Source organism: Toxorhynchites rutilus, chromosome 2, assembly GCF_029784135.1.
Source record: "Toxorhynchites rutilus septentrionalis strain SRP chromosome 2, ASM2978413v1, whole genome shotgun sequence".
NCBI classification, from domain to species: Eukaryota; Metazoa; Arthropoda; class Insecta; order Diptera; family Culicidae; genus Toxorhynchites; species Toxorhynchites rutilus.
In genome coordinates this window covers 205,550,166-205,566,846 of record NC_073745.1, presented here as the reverse complement: position 1 = coordinate 205,566,846, position 16,681 = coordinate 205,550,166, and the positions used below count along the sequence as shown (strand labels likewise).

Sequence of the window (16,681 nt, the reverse complement as noted above, 5' to 3'; positions counted from 1 at the left end):
AGAAGTTTTGTTTCTGTAATTTAATCAATGTTTTTGTCACGCGAAAATAATTTCTATTTTTATAACATCAAACATCAAATTGAATATGGCGTCAATTTTTTACGTAATTCTACTTTTTAACTGGACCAAAGCCCAGTTAAAGAGCAGTCTAGTTAAACCGAGTGATCGTATGATTACTGTATATGCCATTAGATAGCAAATTTATTCAGCACTAGCTGACCCGGCAAACTTCGTCCCGCCCAAAATTTAGAATAAATGTTTTATACAGAAAATATGATAGAAAAAAGACAGTCCTAAATCGGACAATTCCGTCCTCGAATTCTGCTCTTATCAACACATCCGGCGATCCTTTTTTTGATATAGATAGAAGAAGATATAGGAGTGCGTTTCATCACATAAAAATCCATTTCCAGTTTCGAACAAAGATCAATTTTGTTAGCGCAAACATCAAATGAACTAACAGCACTTGTCACTATGTCATTGTAGAGCATATGGGAATTTAATTTTCCTTTTTTCCTTCAGAGTTTTCCGAAAATTTTCAATTGTCATGTTTGGTTGGAATATTTTTGATTGAAATATGTGTAATATTTTTATGGAACCCCCTCTCCATTCAAGAGGAGGGAAGGGTGTCATACCATTATAGAAACATTTCTCATACCCAAACACCCTCACATCCAAAATTATGCTTGATTAGTTCTAGAGTTATGCAGAAGTTTGTGTGTCGTTTGTATGGCAGACCCCTTAGAGAGGGGGAGGAGTGTATTCAGCATAGAAACGTTTCGTGCCCCTTAAAACCTTCACATGCCACATTTGGTTCCATTTGCTTGATTAGTTTTCGAGTTATGCAGAAATTTGTGTTTCATTTGTATGGCAGCCCCCTCTTAGAGAGGGGGGTGGAGAGTCCAACCACGATAGAAACATTTATTGCACCCTAAAACTTCAATATGCATAATTTAGTTTCATTTGCTTGAATAATTCTCAAGCAATTCAGAAATGTATGTTTCATTTGTATGGCAGCTCCCCCTTAGAGAGGGGGGGTGGAGAGGTTAATCACCATAGAAACATTTATTGCACCCTAAAACCTCAATTTGCTATATTTGGTTTCATTTGCTTGATTAATTCTCGAGTAATGTAGAAATTTGTGTTTCATTTGTATGGCAGCCCCCCCTTAGAGAGAGGGGTGGAGAGTCTAATTACCATAGAAACATTTATTGCACCCTAAAGCCTCAATACACCTTATTTGGTTTCACTTGCTTGATTAATTCCCGAGGAATGCAGAAATTTGTGTTTCATTTATATGGCAGCCCCCCTTTAAAGAGAGCGGTGGAGAGTCTAACCACCAAACATTTATTGCACCCTAAAACCTCAATATGCCTAATTTGGTAGCTATGAAGCTATATGTTTGTTGGGTTCAAGTTATCATTCCATGTTGTTCTTGATACCGGTATTGAACCGCTGAAGCGAAATAACGGAACAAATGAACTGGTTCACTTAGGTGAACGATTAGCGACTGAGCCATCCATCAAAGTGAATTTCTCATCTCTAATCCATGATCTGGGGTGACATTGCGCATTTCGAAACGAGTGATTTTTGTTCGTTTCAACCATTTTGACATGCTATTGACCAGCTTTGTTTACGAACCCAAAAACTTAACATTTCTCTACGAGACAAATTTTGCTCTAAATCTAGTACACCGAAAATATGAACTTGAAAAATACACATAATACTTAAACCATTTCGACTTGAGTTCGAATTTTCTCGAAACGAGTGTGTTATGCCACCCCTGGTTTTCTTATACGTTCTCACATGTTTTTGACGTATCGGACAAGGCGAATCGATGCATATTAATCACGATTCCACATTTGCCGATGGCATTTATCAGAATAAAAAAAAAAGAGATTGGAGGATGTTTTAACGTTGATAGATATATTATTAGAGATATTTTTGTTTAATTATATAATGTAGGATATGATATTGAGTACGTTGGTAATATCGAAAATTGTTCAATAAAAATCTGAACTGGCAGCTGATTGAGAGATTCGAAAGGATGTACTGACGGTTTTGTTTAGCCAGCTACACTTTCGCAAATCTCCTTATCCATTCCCCTTTCCCTTCTCTATAAATAAGCGGCACACGTAGGGATCAGTTCTTTCCAGAATCCACACAAATTTCCCAAGGCATTACTCATGGTTAAAAGATATCTAATTTGCATCACCTGACGATATAATTATTATGATTCACAACAAGCAAAGTTCCGTACGAGTATAGTATCGCCAAGATAGACTAGTTATTTAAAATTAAATTTAAAAAAGCTCTGTGAGAGATGATGGCTTCGAAAGAATTTTTCGTGTTAATATTGGAATATCTATCTATTTTTTTCTTCGTGAGTTTATTATTGAAACTATGTAATATTATTAATGGCTTCGGATTCTGCTTCCACTAGATTTGAAGTTCTGTTCAGTTCATAAAACAAACGCGACTAGTTGAGAGAAATAGTCTATATATTATTATTATTGAATAAGGATCGGACTACGGGGTTCAAGCATTTAAATTCAATGATTTTCATTGAATTTTTCAAAATTTAGAACTGATTCTAGGCATGCTGATTCGAAAGAAGGCATTGCAATTTAAAATTGTAGGTGGTGACACCATGAATAACATTAAATAAATCATTCGTTTGACATTTGACGTGACGGGCTGGTGGAAGCATTGACTGCATGTGTGAATTGGTGGAGACGTTGACGGAACGTAGACGTTCTTCCCCGTAACGTTCTATGTGAATCGCACATTATGCAGAAATTTATGCTTCATTTGTATGGCTACGGAAACGGAATCAATTGATCTCTACATGGTAGTTCTTTTTATTATATCAGTTTTAAAAATCATTCTAGAAAACAGTTTTCCGAGTTTGAAGATTATGTGAAGTAGGGGAAGGTAGTCCTTATCCGACCGGTGGTCCTCTTGGATCTCGGGATTGGGCTATCTATCGATTTTTTATTAGCGTCAAATGAAAGGTTGTACAATTTGGTTGTATGGTAACCTATCATTTTAACGCCATTTTGTGTTACACCAATACTAAGTAATTTCGATTGCTTATGGTCTGCTCATCAAAACAAGCTATATGAATTATTAAAATTATCTGTTGCCTGTGTCAAGGTCGTCCAGAACCGATCCAGAAAAAACGACGATCTAAAACGACCCTCTTTTATTGCATTTTCGATTCTGGTTCTATTACTGTTTTTGTTTGGGCTTGTACTCTCTCATGGCCGAGTGGTTAATGTCACACCTAACATGTCGGGGGTTCGGGTTCGATTCCCGTTCTTGCCACTCAGAATGCATTCAAGGCGTGTTATTTGGCATAGTAATCCCAACTAAGTACTAATAAAAAATGACGCAAGTAATACTACATTGAAATAAGAAGATGTGCTCTTTTATATCGACATTTCGCTCTAACACTTTCTTTGTCTGACTCCATTTACGGTCGTTTAGGGCCGTTTTCAACGAACCGGAAGCCACCACTTTTGTTTCCAAAATGACATCGGAATACGGTATACGAATCCCGCTGTTAAAGTCGTCCTTTCGCCCAGTACTTATGTCATTTTGAATCTTTGCTTTTCATTCTGAACCAATATCAGCAAACTGGAAGTCAAAACAAATTTAAATTCGTTTTTCGCCCGTCAGTTGTTTTCACATTTTTGACCTTCTGTCAAATATATACCGGGAATTTGCAAACACTTAAATATTCTCGCTGAACATTTTTCTATATTTTTTTTTAAATTGGTACTACTGTCAGTGTCTTAATGACAATTTTGAACGTGATCTGTCATTTAGTTTGTTCACGGCGATTTTTAATAAGGATAACTCTATTAGTCAAAGATATTATGTGAAATTTTATGTTACAAAAAAAAATGTGTTGTGCCGAAACGTTGAAAATGTTGAAGAATACATTTGGTGACTCCTCTATGTCGAAAAAACGAGTGTATTAGCGAATTCGTTTTTGTTCAGTTTCAACCCCAGTGCCGCACTAACTGCTGTCAAAACGTTTTTTTATTCACTCAGTTTCGCACTCAGTGTCGCACTAGTTCGCCCCGAAAGCTGTTAGTTTCGCACTGAGATGTTTCACGGGTTGGCACTCGGGTTCACCAATACAACTATACTGAACTGTCAAGTTCCGAATATTGTTTTGGAAAATCTAAAAATAAAGACTTTGAAAATGGAAAACCTGCTGCTTTTGCTTTTGTATTATTGGAATCGTAATTCAATTCGGATTCTGATTTTGAAGAGTAGAGTAGACGGCATTAAGCTACGTGTGCTTTCATTGGGAGGTGAAAATAATGATGGATATTCAGGTGGAATAAATTTCAAAATCAAAATTATGAATGAAAATTTACTTTAACGTATCGAATATTTATTTTATGTGATTAAATAAAAGTTTTTTTCCGATATCGTAGAATATTGAACGAAAACTGTGTCTAATGATGGTTTTATATTATAATAGTAATTATTTGTGGAACAAACAGGAAATGCATCGACAAATGGTTAAGTGAGTGTCAGAACTACATGTGTTAGGTAATCAAACAATATTAAGTAAAAATTTTCATTCAAACTTTTATATGTTTACACTGCACTTGGCCCTTCTGATCTGATGGAGAACAATTTACCTCCCAAGCACTAATATCACCACCAGACGTCGACACTGTACATTTGCCGTCGTAAATATAAACAAATCAGACTATATAACGCACACCAACAAACCACCGCATTCGTGAAACTGAAAACGTTTTTTTATTACAGAGTCAGTTTGGCACTGACTCAGTTTTAAAAACGAATTCGCTATATGAATGGTATAAGGCATTCAAAGATGGCCATGAAGAGATAAACGATTTGCTGCGTCAAGGACGACCATCCATCTCTTCAACTGATAAAACATCGACAAAATAAAAGGAACGGTGGTCGGAAATCGTCATTAAAGTTTGAGAGAGCTAGCTCGTTAATTATATATTTCTCACGCGACCGTTATATTTCGGTTGATGTTTTGGCCATGTGAAAAGTCGCAGCACGACTAGTGCCAAAAGAGCTCAATTTTTTTCAAAAAATTATCAAGGGGCGAAGACATGCTTGAACGATCTAATTCTCACCCCACGTCAATGCAACGCATAATTGATGATGACGAGACATGGGTGTGACTTTTTCCTATTTCCGAAACTCAAATTACCGCCAATACTGCTATGAAAAGTGTTTCGATGACTGGATTGTTCGTTGGAAAATGTATATTACTTCAGAAGAGATCTATTTTGAAAGCGATAATTTAAATTTGGATGATAAATTTTCTTCAAAAGACCCGGCATATATTTGACCAAATGTATAGCACGAAGCTCACAATATTTATTCGTCTTTCATTAGAAGTGTGAAATTAGTCGTATTCTACAATAAAGAAAATCAACAAAAAGTGATTTTATTTCGTAGCATTGAAGCGGTTATTCTCCTTATTTTTATTTTTGTATTGAATTTATTTCTACTACAGGGGCTTCATTCGTTTCTAATGGATTTGATGACACCATTTTTACATGTTCCAGTTTCAATTTCAACTGCGATTAGGTTTAAATTTCGTAAATTTATTGATGTGTTAAATATATTGCTATACTCACCTTATTCATACAATATTATGATCACTGCAGGATTTTCTAAGCTAAAGTCGCTCAATGAAGTGTAATCTTGAGATCATGCACAGCAAGGCAAGGTCAGAAAATGTTTCGTATGGTGACGGTGATTTCTTTCTTACTATTAAGAGTAGTGTTTGTATCTTCTGTATGGAACTTTTCGAGCTATATTCACTCGTAGAACCGAAAGCTGCAGTAATTTAAGTGAAAATTATTTCTTTTTTAGGATGGATTTGCTCCACCCGATGATATGCCACCAGAGGAAGAGGAATACTAATCCGCGAATCGTCACTTGCGCACTACAAAAATCATCAATGGACAAACTTTCTCGCACATGGATCGCAAAAATGAATCATAAGAGGGGACGTGTTGATATTCACCTTTATGGTGCATTCTCAACTGCTGTTCGATTGAACACATTGGGAGGGATGAAGAGGGTGTTATTTGAACGCAACGTGTTACGATTTCTATTCAATGTGTGAGAGTTGATCGAACAAATTATCAGTAAATAGGAGAAGCTGTAATTTAAACCTACGAGAGAAAAAAGATTGCGGTAGTGATGAGGTTTTTGTTCTTTGTATTTAAAATAATTCATTATTATACATTACTATTATTGATGTGACTAATCGAAGCAAATTCTGCAAGCAGTTGGAACACGTAAATAAGAAATCCAAATGAAAATATTTAAACGAGAAAAAAAATCGAAAACCATGTTGATATTTCTGTTTCAAATAAAAATTTAAAAATGGGAATATTCAAATGATGCGGAAAGCTAATGCATGTAATGCATGTAATATATATATATATATATATATATATATATATATATATATATATATATATATATATATATATATATATATATATATATATATATTTATATGCGCTAATTATGTATATTAGCGCAGAGTTTGTGAACATAAAACAAATTGTACGGAAGATTTCGTTGAAAAAATTTGGAACTAGCAACGGTTCGAATTAAAAGTATTTTGCGAGGTGCAAATATGATTACTTTCTAGTGTAACGCATTTTCTCGTATATTGTATTTAATGTTTCGTCGTATTTCTTCCGTTTCAATACCAATCTGTGTTTTGTATTCTTTCAGTCTCCTTGTTGCAGACGGCAAACGAAATAGAATACACAAACGAAGTACAGTTATTGCAATGCCTTATTATTTCTAACAACACTGTTTAAATAATTCCCAAAGAATTTGCCGCACTATGTCCGTTAACTTATGAAATGATTATCCCGGTGTGTGTTTTTCATACTTTTATTAGCTTGTACGCATCGGCTGCAGCTTATGGAAGATAGTGGAAAAAGTGCAAGTTTTCTGATGCTCAACTGCACTAAGCTGCATCGGAGGAACTTAAAGATCAGTTTGAAGTGTATCAAACTTGTAAGCGTGTTAGCTCAAATACTCTGTTAATTAATACGCGAAGAAAAAAAACATGTTGCGTTACTCTCGCAATACAAAACAAACATGCATTATGAACATCAATATGTAAAATGAAGTGAATACAATATCTAGGCTACAACTGTCCACTCTACTAGATAGTGTGGACTCTTTCTGTTGCACCTCTCTCATGACCAACAATCAGCTTGTAAACCACCATAGAGACATTACAGAATAATAGCAAAAAGGCAACAAATTAACAAACTTTGATTTTGATAGAAAAAAAGCCTTTTTCCCGTATGACATGATTTTCGCTAATTTTAAAATTTATACTTTTAATACTAGAAAATACTATCACACCTCCCTTGTCTTATTATGCAATGATGACATCCATTCTGGGCTCTGTTTTACAATTGTATTTTCGGTTATTGTGATGACTCTTCTGACAGTCATCCCTTCAAAACCGTCTTTATCATCTGCTGAGCATAACAAAACTCTTGATACCTGATCAATTTTTATTCTCATGACTGCTTTTTCAACAACGACATGATAGGGCTGTTTCAACGAAGTGGCAAATGAAAATAATAGTCAGAAACGCAATCAAAAAATGTTAATGAGATCGACTATTATTTAAAGACATTTTGAATCAATCTTATACAAAACCCTTACATTTGGTGGTCAGCTAGCTCGAAGCAGCGTAAGTTGTTGACTTCTTGTAGTAGTTTTCATAATGAAAGGCTGTTGTGTTATATTTTTGGATGAAGGGTGAATTATACTCCGATCAAGATTGCTAGTTAAGAGGTATGGATAAACAGAACAGTAATGCTATATTAACAGTTTCAGTATACATTTTATTGTAATATTTTCTCTTTAGAACCTAATTTACAAAGCTCAATAACACGGTTTCTCACTTCCCTGTTATTTTTTGAATGTGCTCGGCTTTATGGGTCCCATCGCAGAAGGGCCGGTTTTTAGTTTGTTTGCAATTACATAACCAGTATGTTCCAGTCTTTTCTACTTGAAACCTGACTGGCCTGAATAATCAAAAATAAAAAAATGGATATACATTAAGTATGACCCCTCAATGCATATTGTTATACCTTAAGGTAATCTTATACTGTTCCAATTTGTGAGTACCGTCACAGAGTGGTTGAGATTTTGATTTCCCACACAAACACCATGAATATCGTTTACCTTTAACAATCAAAAATTAGTTTTATATACAAAAATATTTTGTAAAACTCATACCTTCGACAAGTTCAATCTTGAATGGTTTCTTATCATAGATCATTCCATTTTCATGTTGATGCTGTGCTGTCGAAAGGTCAGCAATAACATTCTTTGGAATATGAGTGTCACTTAGTTGAACGGGCGTCGAAGAAAACCACTTTTGCTAGAAGGATTCAAATGTAGTTAAGGATTTTACAAAACTACTCAAATCTACAGAATTACCTCTACCGAAGTTTTTGCTGTAAAACGACGACATAAAATGTTGCGTACAGAATTCATTTTTTGAGTTGAAAAAAGTAGTACAATGTACGAAATTAATAATACTACATTTGAATTGTAAACATGTCAACAAGATAACCAAGGTGGCCAGATAAGTGTTTTTTCACAAATCAAAATCGATTCGCGATGACAGACGATGACGAATTTACCCAAAGTACGTAGAATAGAAGGTAAGTGATATTACCTGTGTATACACACGGAGCGCGCACACAAAGAAGATAGTAATAAACAATCCTCAATTTGTTCGATGTTTGGAAGTTTTTGCAATATTTCTTGTTTTGAAAAGTTCAAAAAATCGTAAAAAGTGACCAAATCGTTGGTCGAGCCGACGATAATCACGATAGTGTACCGCATTTTCACTGTAGGTAAGGTTTGATGTGATTTTTTATCGATTCCATACTGAACAGTGTTTGTTTACTCCAGCAATATGTCGAAGTGCAACGTCCCGCGATGCCGGAGCTGAAAAATTTTGAAGAAAATCGGATAACTTTCCACCATTTTCCGACCAACAAATTGTTGAGACGGAAATGGTTAAACTTTTTCGAATACAAAAGCTCGTTCGATACGCGAAACATATTTGTTTATTCGCTTCATTTTTCGCCGGATTCTTTTGGGGATACTGTATTAACCTATAATCAGCAAAGAAGACGTCTTCGTACTGGAGGTAAGTGTGTTTTTTATATAAATTGTGATGAGATAAACTAATCGGAGATGTTTTCAGCTGTTCCATGCATTTGCTTCTTAGATCTTCCAAAACGTTCCGTTTCAATGGTTTCACACGAAATTCCAAATTTATACATTCACTTCTTGCGAAAGTGCAAAATATTTATTTGCAATCACTTTGGAAGATGATCCGGGATGGAGAAAATGTTTTTCTCGTTTTCCAGAAACGCAAATTTGGTCCCTTAAGTGGCCCCACTACGGCTGAACACTCCAAACTGAGACCAATGAAAGCGTCGCGATGATTCATGATGGATGCTTCAATGAAAGACAAAAAAATCAGCAGTGTTCATCTTTCATCATATTATCAAATTGCGGGAACGACACTGCTTCGATATAACCTCTCCACACATTTGTTCATCGTTTTTCGCGTTATTTTTATAATACAGATGCGATAATTTCTCTGTTTTTAATTTTAAAATGATTAACTGTTGTTTCATCCCCTGGAAACATATTTTGAGACAGTTCTTTTGTTACAATTTAAAAAAATTCAAAAATGTTCGAATTTATATGAATTCAATCGATGGTTTATTACAATTTTTTGCTTTTTTTCTTTGCCTACCACTACTTGAACAAAGCAGGGAGGAGACTACCTTCTATTCTACGTACTTTGGAATTTACCAGGTGTATGACACGATTATCGCTATCTCACTCTACCTACCGTCACCGCCTATCTCACTATCCCTCTGCCAGAGAAGAGAAGTGGAACTTGAGAGAAAAAAGTGGCAACGATTTGTGGCAAGAAAATGTAAACAATTAAAAAATTGACAGACGGTTTACGCCCTAAAAATTGAACATATTGTTAAGATGTCTCTAAGAGGGTGGGAGACATCATATATAAGGTGGGAGGTTCGTATATAATGTTAGCATCATCATGATAAACACGGCGAATGGGATAGAAATTATGAACTGAAAATTGAATAAAATATACATATACACGCTGAAACGCTGTGGACAAATATAATAATGCATTTTTATCGGCTTATGTATAATGCATTATCAAAATAAACCCATATGTATTGTAATCATAACTTGCTGTTCTATTCATAACAACATTTATGGTCGTATTCCACCAATGATGACAAATGTGTAATTTACGAATGAAGCTTCGCCATAGAAACTGAACATTGAAAAAAAAATTAAATGTGGTAAGAGCATCAGTTGAAATATTTTAAAGCATTCTCATCGGAATAAATTGAATGATACAATAATTATACGACTAAATAATGTATGTACGCTTAAAAAACAACTTAAAAATATGATTTCTGAATAAATTTCTTTTTTTTTCAGTTTCGAACACACCCCGTAAAAAGCAATTTTTTTAAATACCCTCTGTTGGTATTGTATCTAGAATTTACAAGGTAATGAAACGTTAACGTCAATTAGTTTTTAGTAAACAGCTTTTAAGCTGCCGGGGAAATTAACACCAAACTATATACTATATATATTCCATGCCAATTATTGTTCGTAATTGTTCTTTATAGTTTTCATTCAAGGGCGCTACATTTTTTTATATTTTTTCTCGAAAGCTGAGGATTATTTAGATAACATATCCAAAAATGTGTCCTTCTTCGTTTTTAAATTATGATTTTTCAAATTTAACCGATGGTTCAAAAAATCATGTTTCTCCTTTTTTTCCAAAAATTACGTTTTTCAAAAATTCATAACTTTTGATCTACTGAACCGATTCAGATAATCGACATAGTTAATTCAAGTCAATAATTTCACACTTGCAAAAAAATTTTTTTTTATTTATAAAAAAAATAGATACAATTATTAATCACGAAAACAAAATTAATTTTTTTCGCAAGTGCAATATTTTTCCAAAAAATTCTAGGCTTTAATTTGATATATCTATCATCTGAATCGCTCTAGCAGTTCAAATGTTATGAATTTTTGAGAATAGGAAAAAGGGGAAGAAATTAATATTCCGAACTATCGGTTAACTTTAAAAAATTATAACTCAAAAAAAAAGAACATATCTAATTTTGAGTTAAAAATCCTCAGTTTTCAAGAAAAAATATAGAAAAATATAGCGCCGTTGGTCCCGAAACCATGTAAACTATAAAAACGGATACAATCAAGAATTACAAGAAAAAAATTCAAATTTCTTGCAAGTTTGACATTTTTTCCAAAAAAGACTAGCTCATTAACTTCAATTTGATGTATCGATAATCTGAATCGGCTTAGTGGTTCAAAAGTTATGAGTTTTTGATAAAAGTCATTTTTGGGAAAAAGTGAAAAAAATCGAATTACCCCAGCAAACATTAAATCGTATAACTTTGCATATGATAAGTTACATAAATTCGTATCAAATCACAATCGCATAAAATATCAATCAAAATATCGATCATGTATATCTAAACTCGAATAAAATGCAAAAACACGATTTTTCATGTCATCGATGGATGGAGTGGTAATATTGTCGGATCAAATCGCATATCAGTCCAAAAAGCATCGCATATCGTTATATACGGCTTTATATGCGTACACAATATGGCATATACGTATATAGCCTCCACTTTTGCGTGTATATGCTAGTTATATGCATCATATATCATACAAATGTGTCTTGGTTGTATGTATATCGCCTCCAATTATAGCTATTCATACGACTTAATGTTTGCTGGGACCCAACAAAAAAATAATACAGGTTCAATATTTTACCATAAAGAAAACAAGCTACCAATTTTCACGAAAATTTGAAAACCACTATATCAGTTTGGCATGGAATGGCTGCAATAATACTGCAGTAATACTGCAATAGTTCACAAATTTCAAAGTTCGCGTTTTTCTTGTTGTTTTTCATGTCTTTTAGTGCGGCCATAATAATAATTAAGATTACTGCATTTGGATTGATGGTAGAAAATATCATTAACTTCCTTGAATAGTGGATGTGATATAATCCACTTTATATATGTATATATATTAATAAATATTTTCAAACGAATACATTTGTCAAACAAACTGCAAAACTAAATACTTTTATACTGTGCCTTAATTTTTTGATTTTAACGTTCAAAGACTCTTCAATAAAAATGGCATTGAAAAACTGAGTAAAACTGACATACAATTATGACGGATGATTGCTTCTTGATTGGCGCGTGCTCCAACTGGCGAACTGCCAATTAAAAGGCACTCCAACTAAAAAAGCGCTATAAAACTGTGAAAAATATATAAAAAATATACGAAGACTCGTTTTGTCGTTTATGAGTTTGTTTTTTTTAAGTTACTACTAGGCATGTTTGCGGATTAATGGAAAGATATGATATGTTGATCCTTGATATGAGAATGAAAGTTAACAATTGGAAAAAAAAAATAAAATTCATGTGAATGGAGACGATTTTTGTGTACAGCACATGCCACGTGGGCCTTTTGCTGATTAAATAAGTAAGATTTCTTCCAAAACGTCATAATTTTACAACCATTGAGTCGATTTCAAAAATCGTAATATCAAATGAAATCTTATTCTTCTATGAATCAACTTCAATCTGTCATTCAAACAAACTCAAAAATTAAATACTACATAAAAACTTTAATTATAAAGTTTAGAGAATTTGCGACTTAATTTTCTACAATTCGCTCTTTCACACCAAATTTCTATCTTGTCGTAATTTCAAACCTCTCAAAATGATAGGTCAAAGAACGAAAAGCAGGAAAAATTAACAAATAATGGGGGGTAAATAATAAAGCAAAGGTAATCATGGATTTTTAATAGATTAATCTCATAAAAATATTGAAAAAAAAAATTCCTTTTTTAATTTCTCTTTCAAATTTTGATAAAATTGCACTGAATAGTTAAATAAGGGCAATATTAATATTTGAATAAACTTATGTAATTATAAACATGTTTATATAAACCTTCCCATCTTCTCATTTTTCATTAAAGACCTTGCGTCAAGACAGCTAGAAATCCATACACTCTCAAATCAAGTGTGCCTGAAAAAATTATATTCTTCACGTAAACAAGCGATGAAAATGTGGACACTTTTTAGTCAGTGAATTGTATGGAGCAAGGCGCGTAGAAGTATGTCCTAAGGTGGGCCAACTTGCTAAAACCACTCTTCAGCCATCTTGGAAATCTACTGTGTTTTGTTTGTAAACAAAACACAATACGCTTGTGCCGGAGCTCGCTCGTGATCAGTCTGTCTCTTTCACGCTTCAAGGAAATAAGTCCCCTTCTGCTTTCTTCCGTACTGTTTTCATATACCGCTCCCCTAACCAACTTAGTGACGAAACGGCCTCACCTAGTACCATAGACCCGTCTTGGTATGGAGTTCCACTGCTGTGCCTCTGCTGTAAAAGTTCATCATCGACATCACGATATGTCAGATGGTGGTAAATTGGTAATTCGCGATAACGTCGACGTCTAGTGGCGACTTCAAGTTAGAGTCATAATTTGGGTCCCAAAATCGTTAGTGTAATCTCTACCAGATTAGAAGACACGAAGCCGGTTTTCAAATTTTAAAATTTGAATGAAAATTTTCACATTATGTTATTTAATTACGAATTTCTGACTTTCATTCAACCATATGGTCATACAATTCCAACATTGTTGCTAATTTTTTTCTTTATAATATAAAGTTGTCTTCATAAACAATTTTCGTATGAGACTTTTTCCCCACCTGCAAACAAAAATGTTTTTAATTTAAACAGAATACTAATTTGATATGGGAAAGCTAATTTTCATTCATAATTTTAATTTTGAAAACGTTCACTCCGACTGAAAATCAGCTGTTCTTTGACGCTCCCCTAAACTGCTAAACGAAGCTCACTGCCGTCAACGCGGATCGCTGTTTTGAAGAAAACAAATACTTCTGACGTGTGAGATGTCAGTGGATTCAAAAACATGGCGAGTGCCATACGGCTGGAATTTACGTTAAGCTTACAACCAGATGGCGCAGCGAGTGAAATGATGATGTTTCGTTTTTGAAGTAGGATTACGTCTTTCGGGAACATATTGGGGGTACAAATTGAAAATCGATCGATTTCGGCCCTCCATAACTCCATAATTTTTATGATTGAACAAAATAGTATATGTCATGGAACTAACTATCGAACAATTGAAAAATGTCAACCTCTATCCTAACGGAAATGCCTCTATCTGATTGGTCAGAATTGACGACACAAGCGGCGGCTCATGTACTTACAATTGGCTGTCTAAGGTACAAATCTACACCTAAGCGGCGCTGCGGTGAAAGTGATGATGGTTTTAATTTTTTTTATGGAAGGTTTTCAGTTCTTTCCATAAATTATAATGTTATAATAATAAAATATTATTTGATTGCGATGAGTTTGGAAGAAATTTAATATTTAATTTGAAATATAACATGTTATTTTCTTACCTCTTTCAGTAGTGAAAACTGTATAAATATTGACAATAGTTGAATCTAAATATTGTTGTTGAATATAAATATTGGCAATACTTGGAAATTCGAGAGCACAATCAAAAACAAGTTGAAAAATGCATGGTTCCTGCATGTGAGAACTACTAGAACTACGAACTTGGAAAGTCCGGAATAAAATATACGTGATTTGTTTTTGAGTTTTTAGGTTATACTTATGACAGACATACAACTGTAGTAGCGTTGTACTTCGAAAATTGTATGTCTGTCACCATGTACAGCGCTAGAACCATGCAAGCAACTCGGTACAATCGCTGTACCTGTACCAACCTGTCTTACTGCTGTATATGGCTACAGTTGAACTGGCGCAGCGCCGTAGACGGTTGGTGGTGGGTAGCATGAACAAACTGAATTAAAGCACTTGGTAAACGTTCTTTTCATTGATTACCTCTTAAGTTAATAACTCAGATTGGAAACTTGTTTGTTGTATTTGATAATTTAGACGCTAAATAAAATCCTTTTTCATTGAAATATGTGGTGACAATTTGAAAATTTTCTTATTGTCAGTTTGACATACGGTACAATGTACAACCAAAGTATCCCAGCAAACATTAAATCGCATAACAAGCGTATATATAACATCATATGCCCTAAATTTTGGTTGGCATATAATGCGCCTAACTGGCATATGCATGCAAAAGTGGAAGCCATATACATACATGGCAAATGCTTACCGAATTAGTTTGGATGAATATGCAACTTTGATTGGCTATAATAGCGATTATGTTGAAATTGAATTGCGATCTAATATGAATATATTCATGAATTGTCAACGCACTTAATACGACTTTTGCCATACTCACGATTTATTACAGATATAGAAAAAAACAAATGGCGCAAAATATTTTCGTAAAATGTTTATTATAGCCTAACGAATCGCCATTTTTATATATGAGTATTTATATTTGTAGAAATAATAATTATTTAATTTACTTGTGTTGGGAGTGGAATATAAATGTTTAAAATGACACAGATTGATGTTTGGTGAAAACTGCTCCGATGTGGGTTCGAACTCTGGTTGTCTGGATTATCAACCACCAGCTATTTCGCGAGGCTATCTGAAATTTAATTCAACAGCGGTTAAAACTCATACATATGATTCGATATGATATAACCTAATACATTCGATATGATATAACCTAATGCAGTAGGATCAGTCATATCGGTTGCCGAATTTATTATTTAACTATGGGCCCTATTCCAGAAAACGAGACGAGCAGACGAGCGCTCGTCTCGTTTGTTTTCATATTCCAGAAGCCGAGCTCGACCAAAAGCAGACGAGTAGCTCATCTGGTTCGACGACCGTTTGGCCGCGCTCGTCAATGAATCAGTCGAATCGCCTAGTTTGTTTAATGTGTTTGTTCATCTTGTTGATTGGAAGCATCGGTATTCCTCTGCTCCGCCTTTATCTTCAAAAATGGTTTCACGGCTAAACTAGTATTGCATAAGCAATGTATGTTTTCAACTGCAATCATCAAATTCAATTCAGTAATTGCAAGATTTTGTGCTCCCTTGGCCGAGTGGTTAGCGTCATAACTAACATGCCGGGTGTTCGGGTTCGATTCCCGTTCTGGTCGGGGGAATTTTTCGTCAAAGAAATTTCCTCCGACTTGCACTGTGATCACGCGTATTCTAGAGCTTGCCACTCAGAATGCATTCAAGGTGTGTTATTTGGCATAGAAATCTCAACTAAGTACTAATAAAAACTCAACTAAGTAATACTACGTTGAGACGGCGAAGTTCCTCTAGGAACGTTAGTGCCATTGAAGAAGAAGAATTGCAAGATTTTACAGATTTTCGAATGGGCCTCTCCCAAACAACACAACCAAATGTAAACATTGAACTCATATCCAGGGATGCTAGATGATTGTTTTGAATATATGAACACGACACGAAAAGGGTCTTCACATATTGAACGAAAATGAGTAATTCAAAACAACTACTTTATTGGAAATACGTATATATAGATTTAAAACTTTCCTTGATAAATCGTT

The 16,681-nt window shown here is 34.3% G+C and overlaps 2 protein-coding genes across 11 annotated transcripts in view; one reads left to right on the top strand and one right to left on the bottom strand.

Annotated features, from left to right (window-relative positions):
* Positions 1-7,412, top strand: part of LOC129765017 (microtubule-associated protein RP/EB family member 1) — a 44,977-nt gene extending 37,565 nt beyond the window's left edge. For all 10 annotated transcript variants that reach the window (XM_055764797.1, XM_055764794.1, XM_055764798.1 and 7 more), the window contains one exon: positions 5,887-7,412. In XM_055764797.1, the coding sequence (XP_055620772.1) occupies positions 5,887-5,937 (51 nt within the window). In that variant the 3' untranslated portion in view covers positions 5,938-7,412. The remainder of the gene's footprint in view (positions 1-5,886) is intronic.
* A 471-nt stretch (positions 7,413-7,883) lies between these two features.
* LOC129769648 (CDGSH iron-sulfur domain-containing protein 3, mitochondrial) lies at positions 7,884-8,665 on the bottom strand. Its single transcript, XM_055772032.1, has 4 exons — positions 8,506-8,665; positions 8,302-8,446; positions 8,154-8,247; positions 7,884-8,087 (listed from the first exon to the last, which is right to left on the bottom strand). Exons 1-4 carry the CDS (start codon positions 8,560-8,562, stop codon positions 7,961-7,963), a joined length of 423 nt encoding a protein of 140 aa, XP_055628007.1. The 5' UTR covers positions 8,563-8,665; the 3' UTR covers positions 7,884-7,960.
* Between the last annotated feature and the right edge of the window lie 8,016 nt (positions 8,666-16,681).

Bases quoted from the DNA above. Each gene is read 5' to 3' on its own strand.
- LOC129769648 (XM_055772032.1), bottom strand. From the start codon at position 8,562: ATGAATTCTGTACGCAACATTTTATGTCGTCGTTTTACAGCAAAAACT. The intron at 8,447-8,505 runs GTAATTCTGTAG...GAATCCTTCTAG, and splicing joins CAGCAAAAACTTCGGTAGAG to CAAAAGTGGTTTTCTTCGAC. The intron at 8,088-8,153 runs GTATAACAATAT...TTGATTATTCAG, and splicing joins CAGTATAAGATTACCTTAAG to GCCAGTCAGGTTTCAAGTAG.